The sequence below is a fragment of the Puma concolor genome, chromosome B2, assembly GCF_028749965.1.
Source record: "Puma concolor isolate L17-30 chromosome B2, mPumCon1.1.hap2, whole genome shotgun sequence".
Classification (NCBI taxonomy): Eukaryota; Metazoa; Chordata; class Mammalia; order Carnivora; family Felidae; genus Puma; species Puma concolor.
The window spans coordinates 41,254,453-41,274,961 of record NC_141671.1 but is presented as its reverse complement, the minus strand read 5'-3'; the positions used below and the strand labels follow the sequence as shown (position 1 = coordinate 41,274,961).

At 41.4% G+C, this 20,509-nt stretch overlaps 1 protein-coding gene across 3 annotated transcripts; it reads left to right on the top strand.

Moving 5' to 3' along the window:
* The first annotated feature begins 267 nt into the window (after positions 1-267).
* On the top strand, positions 268-20,161 carry MRPS10 (mitochondrial ribosomal protein S10). Of its 3 annotated transcripts, none has more exons than XM_086706854.1 (7): positions 268-392; positions 11,870-11,934; positions 12,031-12,100; positions 14,096-14,232; positions 16,072-16,180; positions 17,894-17,983; positions 18,456-20,161. In XM_086706854.1, the coding sequence occupies exons 1-7, from the start codon at positions 345-347 to the stop codon at positions 18,537-18,539; spliced, it is 603 nt and encodes a 200-aa protein (XP_086562980.1). In that variant the 5' UTR covers positions 268-344; the 3' UTR covers positions 18,540-20,161. The 3 variants fall into 3 exon arrangements, with proteins under 3 accessions (XP_086562980.1, XP_025781075.1, XP_086562978.1); XM_025925290.2 differs by having other exon boundaries at positions 12,028-12,100; XM_086706852.1 differs by having other exon boundaries at positions 367-388; positions 12,028-12,100.
* Positions 20,162-20,509: the final 348 nt, after the last annotated feature.

The window sequence follows — 20,509 nt, the reverse complement described above, 5'->3', positions numbered from 1 at the left end:
CATTATATTAACTATATACATTTTTCAAAGCCTGTGTTCTGTTACCTCCAACCAAACAGGAACTACATAAGCAAACACGATTTGAAGAGGAAACACTGAAGGAACCTGGTAACTATCTACACAGGGGCTGATGCAATGTGACCAAGACCCGGCGTCAGCCAAGCAGCCGACCCTAGGGAAGCCAGCTGGACTCTCAGTCCCACCCTCAAAAAAAACGTGGAATGACGTCTCTATGGTTGTTCCTGTGCCGGAACGCAAGGCTACGCTCTCTCCTTTTGCGGAACTCTATGGTCTGAGGACGCGACTGTGCCCCGGAAGCAGTCCTAGGGGCCCGGGACGGCAAGATGGCGGCGCGAGCGGCGCTTGGGTCCATGTGCCGGCGTCTCTGGCAGGTATCTGGCGGGTGGGGGGTACTAAGCTAGCTGACAGGGCAGGAGCCGTAAAGTCTTGTTGCCGCTTGTCGTTCTGACCATCTGGAGTTTCCCCCGGTATTTATTCCGCCCCTTGGCGCATTGTTTGCCGGAAGGTGGCGGGAAAGGGGCTGGTTTTATTTCGAATCCTCTCATGGGATAAAACGTAAGAATCAGGGCAAACACGGGAACAAGAAGAATCGTAGGATGTCAGAGCTGGAAAGAATGTTGAACAGCGTATGTCCCGCACCACTCTTTTCAAGTTTGCAAAATAAACTGAAGCTCAGAGAAGGCTTGCTTTGGTAAAAATCAGGGGCTGAACTGGTACCAGATCTTAGACCCCTCCTATGGAACCAAATTGGGATAGCTTTGATTCTGACATTAGATGAGAGTCGCGGAAGTGGTAGGAATGGGCTGTTCCCTGCGCCTTTCTTTGGAGAAAAAGCAAAAACCGTAAGCAGTGGTTCTCAAGTTATTTGGCCTCAGTATCCCTTTAACACTCTAAAACTGGTTGAGGACTCGAGAGAGCTTTTGCTTTTGTCGGTTTTAGCTCTGAATATGTAACTTTTTAGAAAATAAAACTGGGAATCTTAAAAATGCTTGCATTTATAAGTAAGACCAAGAAGGGGCGCCTGGGTGGCTCAGTCCATTAAGCGCCTGACTCTTGATTTCAGCTCAGGCCGTCATTTCAGGGTTTCTGAGTTTGAGCAGTGGGTGGGGCTCTGCACTGTGTGGAGCTTGCTTAGTATTCTCTCTCTCTCTCTCTCTCTCTCTCTCTCTCTCTCTCTCTCTCTCTGCCCCTCGCTCGCGCGCATCTTCTTTCTCAAGAATAAATAAACTTAAAAAAATTAAAAAGAAAAGAAAAAAAATAATGCATTACGTATTTTATGGAAAAATAACTAAATTTTTCAAAACAAAGTTAGTGACAAGAGTAGCAGTGTTTTATGTTTTTGTAAATCTCTTGTTAACCTTAAAAGTATATATTATTTTACCAGCAAAAATGAATTTCTTTGGGAATAACAGAATTGCGACTCGGGACAGGCAAGGTATGGCAACACCATAGGTAAGTCCCCAAATAAAAGAAAGGATTGTTTTAGAAAGGAGGAGGAAGTTGAGAGGGGCTGTTTTGAGTGGAAGTGCTTTGGAGAAAATCAAGAGTTCAGGGTGATGATGGTTTCTCCTTGGCTGAGTTGCAGTGTAGTCAGTTTCTTGTAGAAGATTTATTATGCATCTTTTCCTTCGGGGGGCCTGTAATTGATCATACTTTCCTGATTCTGATTCTTCTCTTGAGGTCTGTAATTGACAGTTCTTCCAGTAATTGATGTTAAGTGATGTGGGACCCCTTTTAGCCTCTGGACTCTAGTGAGGTTTCCTTTTATTTTTACATTTCCTCCTTTTGATCAAGATATTTCTCCAAAGGCATTACTAATTGGGAGTCAGGTTTCCATATTTAGTGGTTTTGTTCCTCTGTGCCAGGAAGGACTTTTCCTGGTTGTTGTGTCTTATGTCAGAGAGAAAATACAGATTGGAAGCATATTGAGAGGTTGGGGCACCTGGGTGGTTCAGTTGGTTGAGCATCCGACTTTGCCTCAGGTCGTGATCTCACAGTTCGTGGGTTTGAGTTCTGCATCGGGCCCTGTGCTAACAGCTCAGAGCCTGGAACCTGCTTCAGATTCTGTGTCTCCCTCTCTCTCTTCCCTCCCCTGCTTGCACTCTGTCTCTCTCAAAAATAAATAAACATTAAAAAAAATGTTTTTTTTAATTGAAAGAAAGAAAGAAACATCCTGAGGTGACTCAAGTAACAAGTAGGGTGGCAGGGAGAACTCTTAGGCACTTCCCATTTATCAAGACATAAAGCTTGTACCGATTGAAGATCATCTCTTTATTGGATACATCATTTTTACAAAAGCTTGACAAGCTAAGTATAAAACTTTAAATAATTATACAAAAGAAGTAATGTAACAATTCCAAATTACATGATGGTTCCAAACTTGTCCCCTAAGTCTGAAGGTAGCAAACTAAAATATTTATTGGCACGTATTGTGACTTGGGGGAGGAAACTTCCCCCCTAGAGGCAAACACGGAGTCATGTATGCCTCCTGGAAGTCCCTGCTCAAAGTGGCCGTGAAGACAAAATAGTGAATATTGCAAGAACACACTGAAAGAATTAACTGGGTGCATTTTGGAAAATACAGTGTAGTTATAAACCTGAAGCAATAGGTAATGAACTTTTTGCAAAAGTAGCAAAACTCAAAACAGTATTGGTATCTCAAAAGAATTGTTTGGAACCAAATGTAATCCAATAACACAGCACGTAAGGTTGCAAATTCACGCCATAAATCTGGATAAGATTCCAGAGTCAGTTAATAGTCCAAATGGAAAAAAGAGACTTGTGAATGCTGAAACCTCTCACCCTTCAGAAAAAGCAGGTGAAAGGTTAATTTGTCATAGGTTCGTGATAAGGCTGTTTTCAAAAGGCCATCATCAAAAGAAGTGGTTTCCCCCTTTCACGGGGTTTGGGAAAGGTGGACAAGGGCATTTTCTTTCTTCAAAAGAAATAGAAGTAAATAGTGAGGAAAAGATGTATAGGCCTGGTCTGGACATCTTGAGAAAGCTGCGTCTTCAGATGTCATCTGCTTCAGTTCTGGGAAGCCTTTACTTTTAGGTCATCAGACGGTGTGCAGGTCCAGTTAGGGTTTGTCACTTTCTTTAGATGTGTCATGTGAGTCCAGGATTCTGTCCCTTGGAGTTTGGCAGCACAAGGGATGGTTAGCAGTAGCTGATGAGGGTCCTTCCCACAAGGTTAAAGAGAGTCTTTCTGGATGTATCTTTTCCAGTAGACAAAATCTCCATATTGCAAGATGTGAAGGTCTGTCTCCCAGATGCACTGTAAAGAGATTGCTCTACCAAAGCATAGTTGTTTTTAATGGAAATAATTAGGCCTTGGGGCCACTGGGTGGCTCAGTCAGTTAAGTGTCCCACTCTTGATTTCGACTCAGGTCATAATCTCATGGTTCTGAGTTCAGGCCCTACGTTGGGCTCTGCACTGAAAGTGCAGAGCCTGCTTGCGATTCTCTCTCCTCCCTCTCTCTCTCCCCTTCTCCCTCTTCTCTGCCAACCCCCCCCCATAAATAAACTTTAAAAAAAGAAGTAATCGGACCTTTACAGTATGAAATAGATCTCCTTTTATCAATTGTGGATCAAGGAGGCAAGGGCCAGGTGCATTGCGCATTCTGTGACTAGCTCAAAGGGCAAGAGTCTGAGTACCAAAGTGGGTGGATCTGAGAGTGAGAAGGACCAACAGCAATGCTTTCAGCCAAGGTATTTGGAGGGTGTCTACAAAATTTGTCAGTTTACTCTTAACCTGACATTAGTGAGTTTGACTAACCCTGAGGATTAAGGTTGATATATACAATAGAAGTGTTGTAAAACCAGCCACACAGCACAGACTTGTCAAAGCACCTGACTGGTAACATGGGTTCCCCAGTCACTATGAAGTTCAAGAGGAGTTCCCCGGGTAGGAATAATCTTTTCTAACAGAAGTTTAGCTACAGAAGAAACAGTAACCTGTGTATAAGGGAAAGCTTTAGTTCAGTGAAAAACATACAGACCATGACTAAAATATATTTATATCCGCAAGATGGGGGAGCTATATGAAATTTGTGCAAACCGGTTTCTTTGCATTATACTTTGGACAGGTGGGATGAGCGGGATACACACTGTTTGCAGCCTTAGTAATATTTCCCCATGAATATGGGCTCATGACACTGTCATTTTGTCAGTAGACATGTATAATGGTAAGTCATGGGAATGTTAAAATTTCTGGTAAGGCCCGATTGTTATTTGGTCCAAACCACAGTTCTCTTTATTGAGCCAACAATTACTCGATTTCCAATATTGTTTTTTCCTCTCTGGGGCCAATTGTTGGGTATCTCTGGTTAGTTTTTCCAAATTATTATTTGGAGGAACATCCCTTTGGACCATGACAGAGTTTGGCTATTGATTTCCTTGAGAGCAGCTCTTTTGGTGGAGATAATAGCAAGGTGGTTTCCTTTTGGTACCCAGGGAGTTGAGTCTGGAATGCTTGGGAACCTTAGTAACAGCCAGTGCAGTCAGCCAAAGCATAGTATCGAATAAATTTTGGATATAGATGTTTTCAATTTTATCCCCATTGGAAACTTCTTGACTATTTCCTAACATTCCAAAATCATGAGCTACCCCAAAGGCATATTGACTGTTATAAATGTTTGCAGCTTTACCCTTAGCCAGAATTAAAGGATACTTAAAGGGGATTCCGTGATTATTTCTTCAGAGGGCTTCAGTGCAGTGGCAGGAATGGTTAGGAATGCAGAGGCTAGGGGAATATCCCCGTGCCACAGGGTCTGGTTGTTGGCTGCGATACTCCATGGGTCCATGATGGTCCCCATGTTTTAGGGTGAGTACTCCAAGGGTGTTCCTCCCCCCTCACATTCAACGAGGGAAGTTGGTAATTAGGACATCTGGGCTGTGGGCTCTATTAGGCTTTTCTTTAAAGTCCCCAAAGCTATGTCTTCTCGATTTTTCCAAATAATAGAATTAGGTTGGCCATTTCTTTTTTTTCTTTAGTAAATCATATAGAGATTGAGCCATGAAAGAAGCTTCAAATCCAAATTCGACAGTAGCCAGCCAGTCCAAGAAAACCTCGTAATTGGCACTTCGTTTTAGGTTTGAGGAAGTTCAGGATGGCACGAAGCCTACCTGGATCCAGATCTGGTCCTCATTCTGAGGTCAGGTGCTCTAAGTATTGAAGCAGAGTTTGAACAAACTGCAGTTTTTCTCCAGAGACTTGATGTCCTTTTAATGCCAAAAGCTTTAACAGATAGGTGCTGTCTTACTGAGAAGGGATTTGAGAAGGGCAGCAGAAAAGCAAATTATCTACAGATTCTAACAAAGTAGAGCCTATAGAAAGTTTTTTATCATCCACATCTGTTTTTAAGGTTTGTAAAAAGTAAGGACTCTCTGTGCTGCTCTGGGGCATTATTGTCCAGGGGTCTTTCCATCCTTCCCAAGTGAAAGCAAAAAGATACTGGCTATTTTTACACTACATAGATCAATTACAGTGACAAATCTGCTTTCAGTGGGAATGGATGTCAGTAACATATGGGGGTTAGGAACAACAGGGTGCCGAGGGATAGCAATGTGTTGCTCAGAGGTCCTGGATAAACCTCCATCCTTGGCCATTGAGTTTTCTCACAGGTAAAATAGGCGAATTACTAGGACTAGTACAAGGGATAATGAGGCCTTGAGCTTTGTAATCTTCTGTTACCAGCTTGATGCCTTGCAGGGCTTCTTTATTTATAGAGTATTCATTCATTCTGGGGAGAGGTTTTGAAGGAGCTGTTGAATCTAAATGGAAAGTATACCTGTGGATTCTGCCAATCAGATGAAGATTTTGCCCAGAAAGAGGATTTGACCCAGTCCATCTGGGGACAGTGTCCCCAGATGCAGCTGTAGTGCTGTCAGACATGGAGCAAATAAAAGATGTCAGAAGGTCATTTAATCTCCCTGGTTGGCTATCTTGAGTACTACTGTCAAATTCTAGAATTATTTCCCTCTTTTTGGGAGAAAGAAATTCCAGCATGATGTATTTCTGAAAAATCTCTGCAATCTGTAGGAGCAGAGGAACTAAGGAGAAAAGGGTGTGTGTCTCCCAAAGGGCCTAGACTAAAGAGAACAGGGTCAGAGACAGGAAACTGGTGAAGTTTATTAGAGACCCCAGTGTTTGAACTGTTTTAATACTCCAAGCAGGGGCTGCTTTATAGCACTGGGGTCACGCACCAAGCGTGTAGTTCTTGTGTCAATAAGGAAAGAGAAAGATTTGTTCCTGATCTGAACAATGGTTTCCCTTAGCCAAGTAAGAGGGAGGTTTGGGAAGAACTCCTGTGGTTTCCTGGAGCCCTGTCTTGGGAATGAGGAGGACATTGGAAAGGCTGGCTATACAGGGCTGAAGGCAAGATGGTAACGATCTTTTTTTCCTGTGTTCTGACTCTTTGCAACAATAATAGAAACCAGGAAGTTTTTCGTCTTGTTTAAGGGCCTTCATTTGTTAGAGTGAAAAATTAAGCATTTTAGTGGTCTTTCTTTTAGGTGATTCCCCTAAGGTACTAGCAAGCTGGTTTGCCAAACCAACTAATCAGGAGCGGGCACAGTTTCCCATTCCATCATAGTCCTTTTAACTAAAAAAAGAGTTAGCCCAGTTCATCCCGTTAAGAAACATAGTTAAATGCTACCCCAATGGATTCAACATCAAAAGGAAGACCAGAATTTTCTTTGAAAACAATCTGAAATCAATTTTAATAGTCATGAATAGGTTCATCAGGCTTTTGTGTGCAAGACTGAATTTTGTTCCAATCAGCAGGCTTAGGAAAAGTCTACTGTAATTGCTCGGTGGAGATTTCCAGGGAATGTTCTAGCGTCTTGCCAAAAATCAGGGGTCTGTTTCTCTAAACTCTTTTCAAGATGTTCCCATCGGGCTACTTACAGCCAGTGTCTGGTCTGGCCCTCTCCAACATGAATGTGGACTAATTGCTAAAAAAATCTGAGAAACTGGGTTGGCAAGTTTGCAAAACTATGGGAAATGCTTCAGCAAACCTATGGGGGTTCTCAGTCATTACAGGGAAACTCTTTTTAACTATGGCTCGCAATTCAGCATTACTCCAGGGAACATAAGAAATTTGGGGGTTATTTGGAACCTCAGAAGATTTAACTTTAAAGGAGCAGATTTTAGTGGGTTCAGGGAGGGAGCAGGGAGAGGTTTGGATGAAAAGGGAAGTTTGGTGAGAAAATTAAAATGGGGAAACTGAGGGTGTAGAGGGGATGGAAGCCAACAGGAGGGAAGGAGGATGATGTCACCACAGGTGGGGCTTGAGCATAGGTGGCTTCTACAATCCTGGGGGCCTCAGAAGCCTTTCCATCTTTGTCTCAGTCTAGAAACTATATTTTGCAGAGAACCAGTTTTAGATTAATTGGTAATGTTTGGAAGCTTTAAGACACAGGCATCCCATGAGAATGCAAGCTGGTGCAGCCACTCTGGAAAACAGTATGGAGGTTCCTCAAAAAAACTAAAAATAGAACTACCCCACGACACAGCAGTTGCACTACTAGACATTTATCCAAGGGATACAGGTGTGCTGTTTCGAAGGGACACATGCACCCCCCATGTTTATAGCAGCACTATCGACAATAGCCAAAGTATGGAAAGAGCCCAAATGTCCACCGATGGATGAATGGATTAAGAAGACGTGGTATATATATATATACAATGGAGTATTACTCAACAATCAAAAAGAATGAAATCTTGCCATTTGCAACTATGTGGATGGAACTGGAGGGTATGATGCTAAGTGAAATTAGTCCGAGAAAGACAAAAATCATATGACTTCACTCATATGAGGACTTTAGGAGACAAAACAGATGAACATAAGGGAAGGGAAACAAAAAGAATATAAAAACAGGGAGGAGGACGAAACAGAAGAGACTCATAAATATGGAGAACAAACAGGGTTACGGGAGGGTTTGTGGGAGAGGGGATGGGCTAAATGGGTAAGGGGCACTAAGGAATCTACTCCTGAAATCATTGTTGCACTTTATGCTAACTAATTTGGATGTAAATTTTTAAAAATAAAAAATTAAATTTAAAAAAAAAAAGACACAGTCATCCCATTCAAGTTTGACAAGTTTAGAGACATGGCTGTCCGGTTTGGTTTTGAGAAAAGTAAGTTTGGGGAGATCAAAACTTCCCATAATGGCCAATTGAAGTTCTAAATTACTTTCGATTAAGTCAGTCCATTTAGTTAGAAATGGGCATGAGAAGGAACCACAGTTTTTAAACATAAAACCAAGGTCCCAGAAGGAGTGCTGCCCTTAAAGCATTTTGATGACTGGGGTCCTGTTTCTTAGAGGTTTCTCTAGAGCAAAAAAAGAAAAATTCCTAAACAGCACAGTTTCAACAGGAACATCCAGGTTCCAAAGGAATCTGACCAAAGGTCAGCACAGAACCAGTGGGAACAGCCCAGTTCTGGAAAGGAGGTGGACCAAAACTAACACAGTTCCAAACAGGGCACAGTTCCAACAGGAACTGTCTGGTTCCAGAAGGGAGTCAGACCAAAGGTCAGGCAAGTACTCTGAAAGGACAAAGACTTAAAACAGATCCCAAATAAAGACTGGAGAGCTCAAAGCACAAAGAGAATAGAGCTCGAAGTGCAGGAGAAACTTAGCCTCCAACACCAGGAATGGCAAGAAAGCAGTGAGCTTAATTGCCTCTGTGGGCCCTGGCACCTGTTTGCTCACCAGCCTCAAAGCTGTTGGGGTTCATTTTTGGATCCCACTTCTGATCACCAAATAATGTTAACCTTAAAAATAAAAAGTTATTTTACCAGTAGAAATTGGTTTATTTGGGAATGACAAAGAAATACAGTTTGGGACATGCAAGCTATGGCAAACCGTAGGCAAGTCCCATAAACAAAGGAGAGAAACATTTTATGGAGGAAAAGGAAGAAGTTGGGAAGTGCTTTGAATGAAGGTCCAGTGGAGATAAGCAGGAGTTCAGATAGTTTTTCATAGGCTGAGTCACAGAGGTAGTCAGTTTCTTATAGAAGATTCAGTGAACATCTTTTCATGTTGGGGCCTGTAATTGACAATCCTTTCCATAATTGACATTGAGTGGTATGGCTCCCCCTTCTAACCTCCCTGCTTCATGAGGTTTCCCTTTATTCATTTTCACATTCTTTTAATGTCTGGCTTCATGGAGGGCAGCTGGATTCTCATGTTTGTTTTGCAGTCTTGCTATATCACTCAGCATGCAGCTTCTAGAAAACCTCACTGTACACGGTTGAGAGTGAGAGTGGAAAAGTTGCAAATAACGGCTATTATTAGGAAAATAGTTTTAATCTCTTGGACCCCTCAAGTCCTCAGACCACACTTGGAGAACCATTGTTCTTAAAGTCAGATGGTGGGGGTGCCTAGATGGCTCAGTCAGTTCAGCGGCCAACTCTTGGTTTCAGCTCAGGTCATGATCTCCCGGTTTTGTGAGTTCAAGCTCCACATCGGGCCCTGTGCTGACAGTGCAGAGCCTCCTTCGGATTCTCTCTCTTCCTCTCTCTCTCTGCCCCTCCCCCTCTCATGTTGTCTCTCTCAAAAATAAGAATAAACTTTTTTTTTTTTTAACGTTTATTTATTTTTGAGACAGAGGCAGAGCATGAACGGGGGAGGGTCAGAGAGAGAGGGAGACACAGAATCGGAAGCAGGCTCCAGGCTCTGGGCCATCATCAGCCCAGAGCGCGACGTGGGGCTCGAACTCACGGACCGTGAGATCGTGACCTGAGCTGAAGTCGGACGCTTAACCGACTGAGCCACCCAGGCGCCCCAAGAATAAACTTTTAAAAAAGGAAGAGTTAGGGGTGCCTGGGTGGCTCAGTCGGTTAAGCGTCCGACTTCGGCTCAGGTCATGATCTTGCGGTCCGTGGGTTCGAGCCCCTCGTCGGGCTCTGTGCTGACAGCTCAGAGCCTGGAGCCTGTTTCAGATTCTGTGTCTCCCTCTTTCTCTGACCCTCCCCTGTTCATGCTCTCTCTCTCTCTGTCTCAAAAATAAATGTTAAAAAAAAAAGAAAGAACGAAAAGTTAGATGGTGGAAGAAGTTGAAACTTTGAACTACTAATACAGTGCACACTCAGACTCGGTTCTGTCCCTTAAAAAAACAAAACAAAAACCTTAAGAACTTCTTAAGGTTGATTTGTGGATATAACAGCACTGTAGGCTCCAGCTTTTAAAAGCAGAGGTTTATACTGGGAGAATATGACTGGGAAGTGTCCTGTTCCTTAGACCTGTGGTCCTTTTGCACAACTGGATTGTGGGGTCTCTGGCATACATGCAGGGAGGGGATTTCCTCTGTGATTGTGTGTGGGGAATGACACTCACCTTCAGCTGCCTTGTATTATGCCTGATTTCCTATCTTTTTGTTTTTCTCCCTTCATCCAAGGGCGAATATGAAAGTTTTGGTTTGCGTCCATCTTGGGTACAGAGGGAGAACAGGACAATAAGCTAAGAATAGGCTTTTAAAACATACTTAGGTGACCCTCAGTTGGTTTAAGTTTTACTTGTACTAAAGTGTTATTTTCATCTTCTAAGTATTTTTAGGGATCTTACTGTACTTCTCCTTTCTCAAGTTACATTTTTAAATCTCAAGATAGCTTAAGGGGAAAATAGAAGGTAAATTGCTATATGTAATAGTACCATAGGTCTCCTAAAACTAGAAGTTTTGTCCACTAGGGGGAGCTGACAGTAAAGGATTTGGAAACGCTGGATTGTTGGGAGTATGAAGTACAGCACTGGTAGAAGATGGGTGTCAGTTTCACTGTGTATTTCGATTTATTTATAAACTAAGCTAACCCAGCCAAGCCAAGAAATACATATGCTAGAAAAGATGTAGGAAAGCTTCAAGAGAAGGTTACTTTAGAATTACTGTCCAGCTCTTGATTATAAAGAGACTTATTGTTCAGAAATATTCAGGCAAAATAAATATTATATTGAAGTACATTTAATCTATAAAAACCAATGGAAGAATGAAGTCACATTTTTTTCCTTGATGTCCACATATTTTATTTTATTTATTTATTTATTTATTTATTTATTTATTTATTTATTTATTTATTTTTAATGTTTATTTTTGAGAGAGAGAGAGAGAGACAGAGCATGAACAGGAGAGGGGCAGAGAGACAGGGAGACACAGAATCCAAAGCAGGTTCCAGCCTCTGAGCTGGCAGCACAGAGCCCAACATAGGGCTCAAACCCATGAGCTGTGAGATCATGACCTGAGTCAAAGTCAGACACTCAACCGACTGAGCCACCCAGGGGCCCCTTGTTTTTCTTTTCACATATTTAAGTCATAGGTGTTCTTTTAATGTGAGAATTGCGTGTGTGTATGAGAGAGAGAGAGAGAATTGCTTTTTTTTTTTTTTTTTTTTTTTTTTTAATATTTGAGAGAGAGCACAAACAGGGAGGAGCAGAAAGAGAGGAAGAATGAATCCCAAGCAGACTAGACTGTCACTATAGAGCCCGACGCAAGGCTCGAACCCACAAACCATGAGATCATTGCCTGAGCTGAAATCAAGAGTCAGACGCTTAAACAACTGAGCCACCCAGGCGCCCCAAGAATTCCTTGTTTGAAAAAGTTCTTACTCCTGAGCTTTAAAAGACACAAATTCTCTACTATTTTGAGAGTCTTTTTTGATTATCCACTCTGTCGTTGTTCTCTTGTTTTAAAATGAAATCTAATCTGGCATTTTAGTTACCTCAGTGTCTTCATTTGAAATAATGAGATAGCCCATTATTTGAAGCATTGTACACCTTTTGATTTTTTTTAGTGGAAACTATGAATGGTTTGAATACTGACTTTAATTCTAAAACATGCTCCTCATTTTTAGGGTTCAAGGAGTTTTTCTGTAAACAGTTCTAAGAGCAGTACAGCCAGAAATGGTGGCTTTCTCCTGTAAGTATATAATATAATTGGGTTTGCTAAATCGAATAAGGAAATGGGCTTTTGTGCTGTTTTACTTAGGTTTCTCTTTGTTTCCACACATAGCAGTACCAGTATGAAGTGGGTGCAGTTTTCAAACCTACACATTGATATTCCCAAGGATTTGACCAAGCCCACGGTATGTACTCTCTGTTTCTTGGTAAGGAGCTATATTAGCAATAAATTTTCCTCATTATTTCCTTTGGGGCTGTTTCCCGAGCACTTTAGAGTAAAAATACTTTGTTTTCGAATACTGGCACGTGCACGGTGTACCTGAGTAAAGTACTCTGTAATGTCCCTGGCTGCTCGTATTATGTTTCAGAGAATCAGGGAATCAATTATTTACCCCAAATAACTGTGGGAATAAGCAGTCGTTTGCTTTAGCTCAGCATAATGTGAAGGGTTGTCATAATTAATGATGCAGAATACTTGTTATTACATTAGGGAAATTTTTTTTCTCTTTTAGGCTTTCAGGTCTTTGTTTTCATGTTAAGACATTGAACCTGGGCCTGGACAATCCTTTATTGTTCACAGTGAGAAAGCACATTACCACAGTAAAGAAAATCTAGAAGTAGCTGTGTAACCTTTTTTCCTTTAAGTAAAAATCATGATTCTGTGAGCCCAGTTTTTGTGTAAATTTGTGGTTTAAAAAATCCTTGCAAATTCTGAAACCTTTCATTTCCACCCCTCACAAATAATCCCCTTTAACAGTTTGTCATGAATCCTTTTAGACATTTGTCTGTATGTAATCATCTTGTCTGTGCACATGCACACCAAAATGAAATTGTGTTCTACATAATGTACTGCTCTTTTGATTTTTCTTTCACTGAATAAATACTGGGTATATTTCCATGGCAATACCTATAAACTCTGGGTCTCCAAGTCAGATGTTTGCCTGGGCCAGGCCTGTAAGGAAAGGTGGCAGGGTGGGCACGGTGGCAGGCTATGCCCTTTATAAGCGAGACAGCTGCTACTTACTCTAGCCACTTGTTGCCATGTGGGAAATCAGACCTAGTGATGTCACATGGTCTCAAATTTTCCAAGCTAAACTGAAATCCAAATTTTTATTCAAAATCTCTTGATTTTTTTATATCACGACAGACTCAAACTCTCTTTAAAACCCTCTGAGGACCAATCAGAAACACCTCTTAGGGCTATATTCCCTCTCCCTTGTGCCCTGGGTTATGGTGTAGAATATCCGTGTACTCTGTTCTTTCCAGCAACCCTACCTAACCTTGGGGATAATTGAGAGTAAATGTCTAGCTTGCTTCCTGGTTAGTAAGTAGATTTCCTTTGAGGAGCAAAGTAATTTAACCCTGAATCATTGGATTAGTAAGATAAATTACTGGTCTAATGGATGGATGAAGGTGAAGGTAATTCACCCCTTGGAGGAAAGTCAGAAATGTCAAACCCATTATTCCTAAAATCTTTAAGCATTAGAGTGGAAGAGGTACAAGTTAAATGTACAGTCAGTGCCATAACATTTTAATTAGAAATGAGTAATTTTTCCATTAGGGTAGGCAAAACATACATGAATAAAACTAATAAAAATATAAATAGCAATAGCTTCCCTTTGTAAAACAACGTTTTATGACTTATAAGCACTTTAATCTGTGTTTACATGTTAGCGCCCTACAGAAATGCCGTGAGTGGTGCTGTGAGCTCTAGCATGGGTATTCTTCCGTTTTATGCATAAGGAAACTGAAATATGGTGAGATGGTATGACTTGCCCGTTGTCATTCAGCTATAAGAAGCAGAGTTTAATTCTCAATCCAAGTCTCCTGCCCTTCTAACCAGGCTACTTGGTTAACAGACCCCAGAATCCTTTCCCATGGTGTATTTGGGGCCCAATAAATATTAAGTTAGAAGGTCTCATTGGTGATTTTGTAGGTTGCTTGGAAGTCCTTTTGATTTAAAGTATATTTTAACAGATTGTAAGCGTCATTGTGGAGATCTGAATGTGTTAGTATCTAGCTACTTAGGCTAACAGTATTAAGATGTTGCTCAGCATTTTTCTCCCCATTTATTAGTAAACTCTGAAAGTGTTCCATTGAGGATAATATGTTAAATTTTCCAGTTACAAATATTGGAGGAACCACAACTGAAACTTTTCTTCTTGATTTGAAAATTTTAGATAACCATTTCTGATGAACCAGATACATTATATAAGCGCCTGTCAGTTTTAGTAAAAGGCCATGATAAAGCCGTACTGGACAGTTACGAATATTTTGCCGTGCTTGCTGCTAAAGAACTTGGTATCTCTATTAAAGTGTAAGTATTTATCTTTCCTAATCTGACCTTTTAGCTGCTGTAACATGATCAACCAGGAAAATGGTGCTCATCCCAACTAGGTGTGAGCTCTCTTTTTTTTTTTTGAGCGTGTGGGGGAGGGGCGGGGGGGGTACAGAGCATCCGAGGTGGGCTTCGTGCTGACAGCAGTGAGCCCGATGTGGGGCTCAAACTCACAAACTGTGAGATCATGACCTGAGCCAAAGTCAGACGCTCAACTGACCAAGCCACCCAGGCACCCCAGGTCTAAGGTCTTAAAACAGCATAGAACCTCATGGTAGATAGAGCTTAGGTTTGTCATATTATCAGGATTCCTATCTACTAGAATTTTTAAGTATTAGAATGAGTGAAGAAGAAAAATAGAGGAAATCCTTTCTTTAGCAATTGCATAGACATAGGAGACCCAAGAAGCCCTCATGTCTGGGCTCTCCATGGGGCAGGGAGGTGGATTAGGCGGACAAGCAATCCTTTTAGACTCTTTGGGTTTGATGGTCTTCGTCTAATATAGCCATTTTAAAACCAGCCTTCAGAAACACTAGTCACCCGGTAATTTCATGCAGGAGTCAGGTGAGCTTCATATGGCCTTGAAATCACTGCCGGGTCAAGTGTAACTATAGTTCTCTCCCCCTTACCTGTCTAGGATACTTCCAAGACCCCCAGTGGATGCCTGAAACCACAGATAGCACTGAACCCTATATGTACTGTTTTCTCCTATACATATATACCTGTGAGGAAGTTATTTATAAATTAGGCACGGTAAGAAATTAACAACTAGTAATGAAACAGAACAGTTGCAACAATATGCTGTAATAAAAGTTATGTGAATGTGCTGTCTCTCTCCCTCTCTCAGAATTTCTTACTGTACTGTACTCACCCTTGTGATGAGATGAGACCATAAAATGCCCACGTGATGAGGGGCACCTGGGTGGCTCAGTCAGTTAAACGTTGACCTCTTGATATTGGCTTAGGTCATGATCTCATGGCCCGTGACATTGAGCCCCATGTCAGGCTCTGCACTGACAGCATGGAGCCTGCTTGGGATTTTCTCCCCACTTGCGTGCATGCGTTCCCTCCCTCTCTCCCTCTCCCTCTCCCCCCCGCAAAATAAATAAACGTTAAAAAAAAAATGCCCATAGGATGAGAGGAAGTGAGGGGAATGATGTAGGCACTGTGATATATGGTGTAATGTTAGGCTGCTACTGACCTGACTCCCTCAGAAGGAGTTCTCATCTGTTTCTGGGCCATGGTTGACCACGGGCAACTGAAACTGCTGAGAGCAAAACCGTGGATAAGGGGTGATTCCTGCAACCCTCTTCTCTCATCACCTGCTCCTGGTGCTAAACAAGGCCCATTTGGGGCTTTGCCAGCCTTGCCTTATAACAAAACAGAAGGAACCCACACGTTTCCCATAACAGACTTTAGTTTTGTGGTTATCAGTGTCTCTGCAGGTTTTTCTAAAACAATACACAAACAGTAGCACATGGCTGCTTCTCGTCACAGTTCATATATTTGGTCAGAAAGGGAGTTTAGGGTTGTAAAAGCTGCAGGTGCATGTGTGTGCCCTTGCATGCCAAGGCTCATTTTTGAGGCTGTGGAATAATGTTCCCATTGCTGTCTGGGGTGTTTGTTTTGGCCTGAGCTTTATGACAGCGGTTGTTACACAGGACATTCTTGACAAATGGAAGTCTGTAAATGGTAGCTAATGCCTGTAATTGAGTATGAGCCTGACCTACAAAATTGTGCAATCATGCTTTGATATCAGTGACTCAGGTTTTAACATCACTTAGCTTAAGCATGTTGTTTCGCCCATTAATTTTTCAGACATGAGCCTCCAAGAAAAATAGAGCGATTTACTCTTCTCAAATCAGTGCATATTTTCAAGAAGCACAGAGTTCAGTATGAAATGAGAACACTTTACAGATGTTTAGAGGTGAGTTTATTTCAGACATTCAAGCATTTTTGAAATATCTGGAATTTCACACTAGCACATTGTAACTTTCCCTTGATGTTGACCGGGTTGACTTCTTTCAGTCTGCCCATGACTGATAGTTGTAGAGAAGGTAAATGATAGGAAATCAAACTCAAATAAACCATCCTTAAGAGCAATTCATACTTTAACTCAGCAATGCAAATTATGCTAATTTTCATACAATAATATGGCCTTGGAATAACTTTACTTCTATTTCAAAAATGCTAGTTAAGTTTTTATATACTTCTAACGATCCTTTTTACATGCTAACTGGGTTTTCCATGTCTGTGCCGGGCAACATTAAGGTTTTTCATTCATCTGTTATTCCTTTGTGCATCCAGTAGGGTTAGCATAGTCTTGTGGTTAAGAAGAGTGAGCGTTCTGGAATCAGACAGATCCAAGTACTGGCACATACCAGTTGTGTGATCTGTACCTCAGTGCTCTCATCTGTAGAATGAGAGTAATAATGGTACCCATCTCGTAAGGTTAGTGAGAAGATAAAATGAGATATTTATCGAAAGCACTTAGAATACTGCCATCACATAGTAAGTGATTAACACGGTAAAACCTTGGATTGCGAGTTACTTGTTCTGCGAGTGTTCTGCAAGATGAGCAAACATTTCTAATAAATTTACAATACAAGTAGTATGTGATGCCGAACATCACATGATCACAACTGAGCCAATGGTTCTTCTCTCTCTCTCCCTCTCTTTCTCTCTCACTCTCTCACTCTGGGATTGTGGGTGATCATCTCACATGCTTACATGCTTGGTCTCAGGCTGCAGTGTTTGGTAGAAATCAGTGATTTTTCAGAACGTTGGAAGGTGCCCACAACTGGCACTAGTGTATGTTTTGTCCCTTCAAAGCACCTATGGACAGTCCTTTGCTCTTCCATACAAGAGGAAGCTTAGGAATGTTTTGCTTCATTCTTTGTCAGGCTGCCTGCACATATAGGCCCTTTCCTCTGCTGCCTGATTGCCAGTTACATAAATACAGTATGTGACAAGAGTTTATTAATACTGTTCTGTTGTCAACATCTGAGCATATACAATGGCCCCCATGCAGAAGAAGATTCTACTGAGTCAATAGATAGCAGTGATTCCACTAGTGATAGTGAAAATCGTCCTACACAGTAACCCTCCTCTCTCTTGTCTCCCTCACACCAGCCATGAAGGGTTTCGAAGGTAAGTGCAGGTGAATTTGTTTATTTTTCTTTGTATTTTGTATTTTCTTTATTATTTTGTATTCTATTACAGTATTGTAATTATTTTTATATGAGTATTTTTGAGGTAGAACGAATCATCTGAACTTCCATTATTTCTTATGGGGAAATTCACTTTGATATACAAGTGCTTTGGATTACAAGCATGTTTCCGGAACAAATCATGCTCACAAACCAAGGTTTTACTGTAAATATTAATGAAACAAATGCAGGTATACTGCTTTAACATCATGCTTGTCGGGTGGGTTCCATAGAGCCCTGATTTTAAGGTGTTCTATGCCATACTCCCCCTTCCAGTCAACCAGAGGATCTATATACTCTTTTCCTTTTAAATTGGAATTCTGTGTAAGATTTCATGAAGAAAAGGCTGTACTGCTTTTACTTAAAAACAAAAACTTAACATTTCTGCTTTAACGGCATATCATGAACCAATTTCATGTTTGACATTTTAGTTAGAACATCTGACTGGAAGTACAGCGGATGTCTACTTGGAATATATTCAGCGAAACTTACCTGAAGGAGTTGCCATGGAAGTTATAAAGGTATGATTTAGATTTCCACCTCTGATGGAGGGAGGCCTGTATTGTTTTGCCACATCGCGGGCCTGTCTCGGCCCACCGAGTAGGCGGGATGGCCCGTGGCAGGTGTGGAGGCAGAGCTGGGGTCCCTGCCCCTCTGTGCAGCAGTGGCAGCTGAGCGGAATCCCGCCACCGCAGCCTCTTCTTCCTCCCCGGGCCACCTCTGGAGTCTTCCTCCCGCTTAGCAGTTCCCTAGATGTGGGGTCTACGTTAATTGGCAGTGTCCCTGGAGATCACCGGGGATCAGATCGACCATTTGTGAGAGTGTTTTGTATACCATCCGGTTTCCTTCTGTTTCAGAACCCTACAAAAAGGTGAGAGGGGTAAAAGGAAGAAAGAAGGCAAGAGGATTTGAGGGAACAGAGTTCATCCAATTTGTGGCTAAAGAGTTGGGTTAAGTCCACATTATGTTATAGTTTTGTTTTTCTCTTTTTAGACAAAATTAGAACGGTTACCAGAACACATCAAGGAGCCAATCTGGGAAACAGTACCAGAGGAAAAAGCAGAAAGCAGGTCCTAAGGTCTCAGCCAGTCTACTTGCACCGGCGTTTGACCCAAGGGTGGCTCAAACACGTATGTTGAAATAGAGGCTTCCAGTGGGAACGACCGTGAGTGCACTTGACCACTCTGTTGAGCCCACGTGCCCTGATCAGCTCAAAGCGGGGATGAAACTTTAATGACACACTGGACCACAGTGAAAACCACTTTACCTTACTCTTTTGTACACATCATTGTTTCAGTTCCGGTTTTAACAAATGTGAGCAAGCCACTTTGACTACTGTGCACCAAAAGAATCAGGTTTCTGTTTTGTCATTCTGTTACAGTTCAGTTATCAGTTTGCACTGATTTTAACTTGTGTCACTTCATTTGTCTGAAAGTGAATGTTTGAAATAACTCCTTACACACATTTTTTCCTTTTCAACTACTTAGAAGGAACCTTCAGTTAATCTGGTTAATGTAACAATGTAACGCCAAACAGTTTTTGATAATTTACCTAGTGCAAGCTGGAAAATCCTGGTGTGGAGGTGGTGACCTCCAAATTTCACCTCATTTAAGCGTGACATTCTTGAAAATGAATGTACTGTGCAGCAGATCACGTACACTTGTGGCCCACACTGAACTCTTCTTGTCACCCAAACCCTTGCCAGGCTGCCAAGAAGGAGCACTGTAGTGGAATTTGAGCTCTCAAGAAATGACTGTCTGCATCACTTTTTTCATCCCGTGATTCATTCATTCAACAGGCTTTTATTTTGTTAGCTCTGTAACCAGCACTGTAGTAAATACCAAACGTTGAATGGAAGTATGGCTTTTGAAAAACATGCAGGGCACAGATAAATATTTTTCCTTATTAAGTCCCACACGGATAAGGCCTCTTTGTTTTGGTAAATGGCATTCTTTTTGTTTCGAGATGGCTACTTTTCCATGAAATTAAATCTTAGTTAAAACCCTGAAAGATGCAGGACTACAATGTGCTGAAACTGCTGGCGTATCATCCCCAAGGGAGTGATTCGTTTCCTTTTTTACAGCAGATCAGGTCCATGTCTTTTGCGGTTTCCTTCACATCTTTGGGGTAGTTATGACTCCTCAGTTTTTCCTCCCTTAAACTTAAGCTGGAGTCCCTGTTCTCTTTTCCCTGACCTACTATCAGGTGTCAATGTTTTGAATGCACACTGCTTATGTATCAGACTTCCATTACTGTCATTAACATGAAAAGAATTACAGCCTGTGCCCTGTGACCTCACTCAGCTCACAGCTCAGTTGTTGACTGTGTCATTCACAAATGCCTAAAGCATGCTTATCCCAGGTGTAAACCTCGGGATTAAGAACTAGTCAATAAAACGAGCGATATAATAGAAGTATATCTTGCAAAGCAGCGATCTGTGACCCGTTTTTACTTTAAAAAAAAAAGTTCCTTAAATACATATCCACATCTAAACTTTTTTACAGACAGTATTAATCACTGTATCATAAGATGATTTATGCAAACTTGGCTTCCATTGACTCTCCGTGTGAGTTCCTTTCAAGATGTGCAGCTGTTTTCAGACTGAATTAACCTGTAAACCAGATTACTTGGCACTTCACGTTATATATTAAAATCTTGTTTTAAGGTAAATATACAAATAAACTACACACACAACAGAAGCTGGTGATATTTCTTTGACAAAAGCATTTGGTATACTTGAAGCCTGTTTTCTGATAGAAACAAGAGGATTTCTTCATCCTAACAGGCTGAGAAATTCATTTTTTTTTTTTTAGTTGGGTCTCCTGAGCAAAATGCATAATCTGAAAATGAGAATTAATGCCCAGGTACCACTTGTCCATGTGGGGAAGGGAGGTAATGAGAAAAGCAGATCTGATGGAATGAACCGGAAGGCACGTAGGAAGTGAGGTTATTTTTTTTTTTACTGAGGTATAACCCTGAGTTCATCGTTGCTATCTCTGATCTGAGGTATATTTTCTTTTCATGTGAAATAAAATAATGTTATGGTC

What these genes read in the sequence shown, in the direction of transcription:
- MRPS10 (XM_025925290.2), top strand. Translation starts at nt 345, where the DNA reads ATGGCGGCGCGAGCGGCGCTTGGGTCCATGTGCCGGCGTCTCTGGCAG. An exon ending in CTTGGTATCTCTATTAAAGT is followed by an intron (nt 14,233 to 16,071) that starts GTAAGTATTTAT and finishes TTAATTTTTCAG; the next exon opens with ACATGAGCCTCCAAGAAAAA. An exon ending in TTGCCATGGAAGTTATAAAG is followed by an intron (nt 17,984 to 18,455) that starts GTATGATTTAGA and finishes TTCTCTTTTTAG; the next exon opens with ACAAAATTAGAACGGTTACC.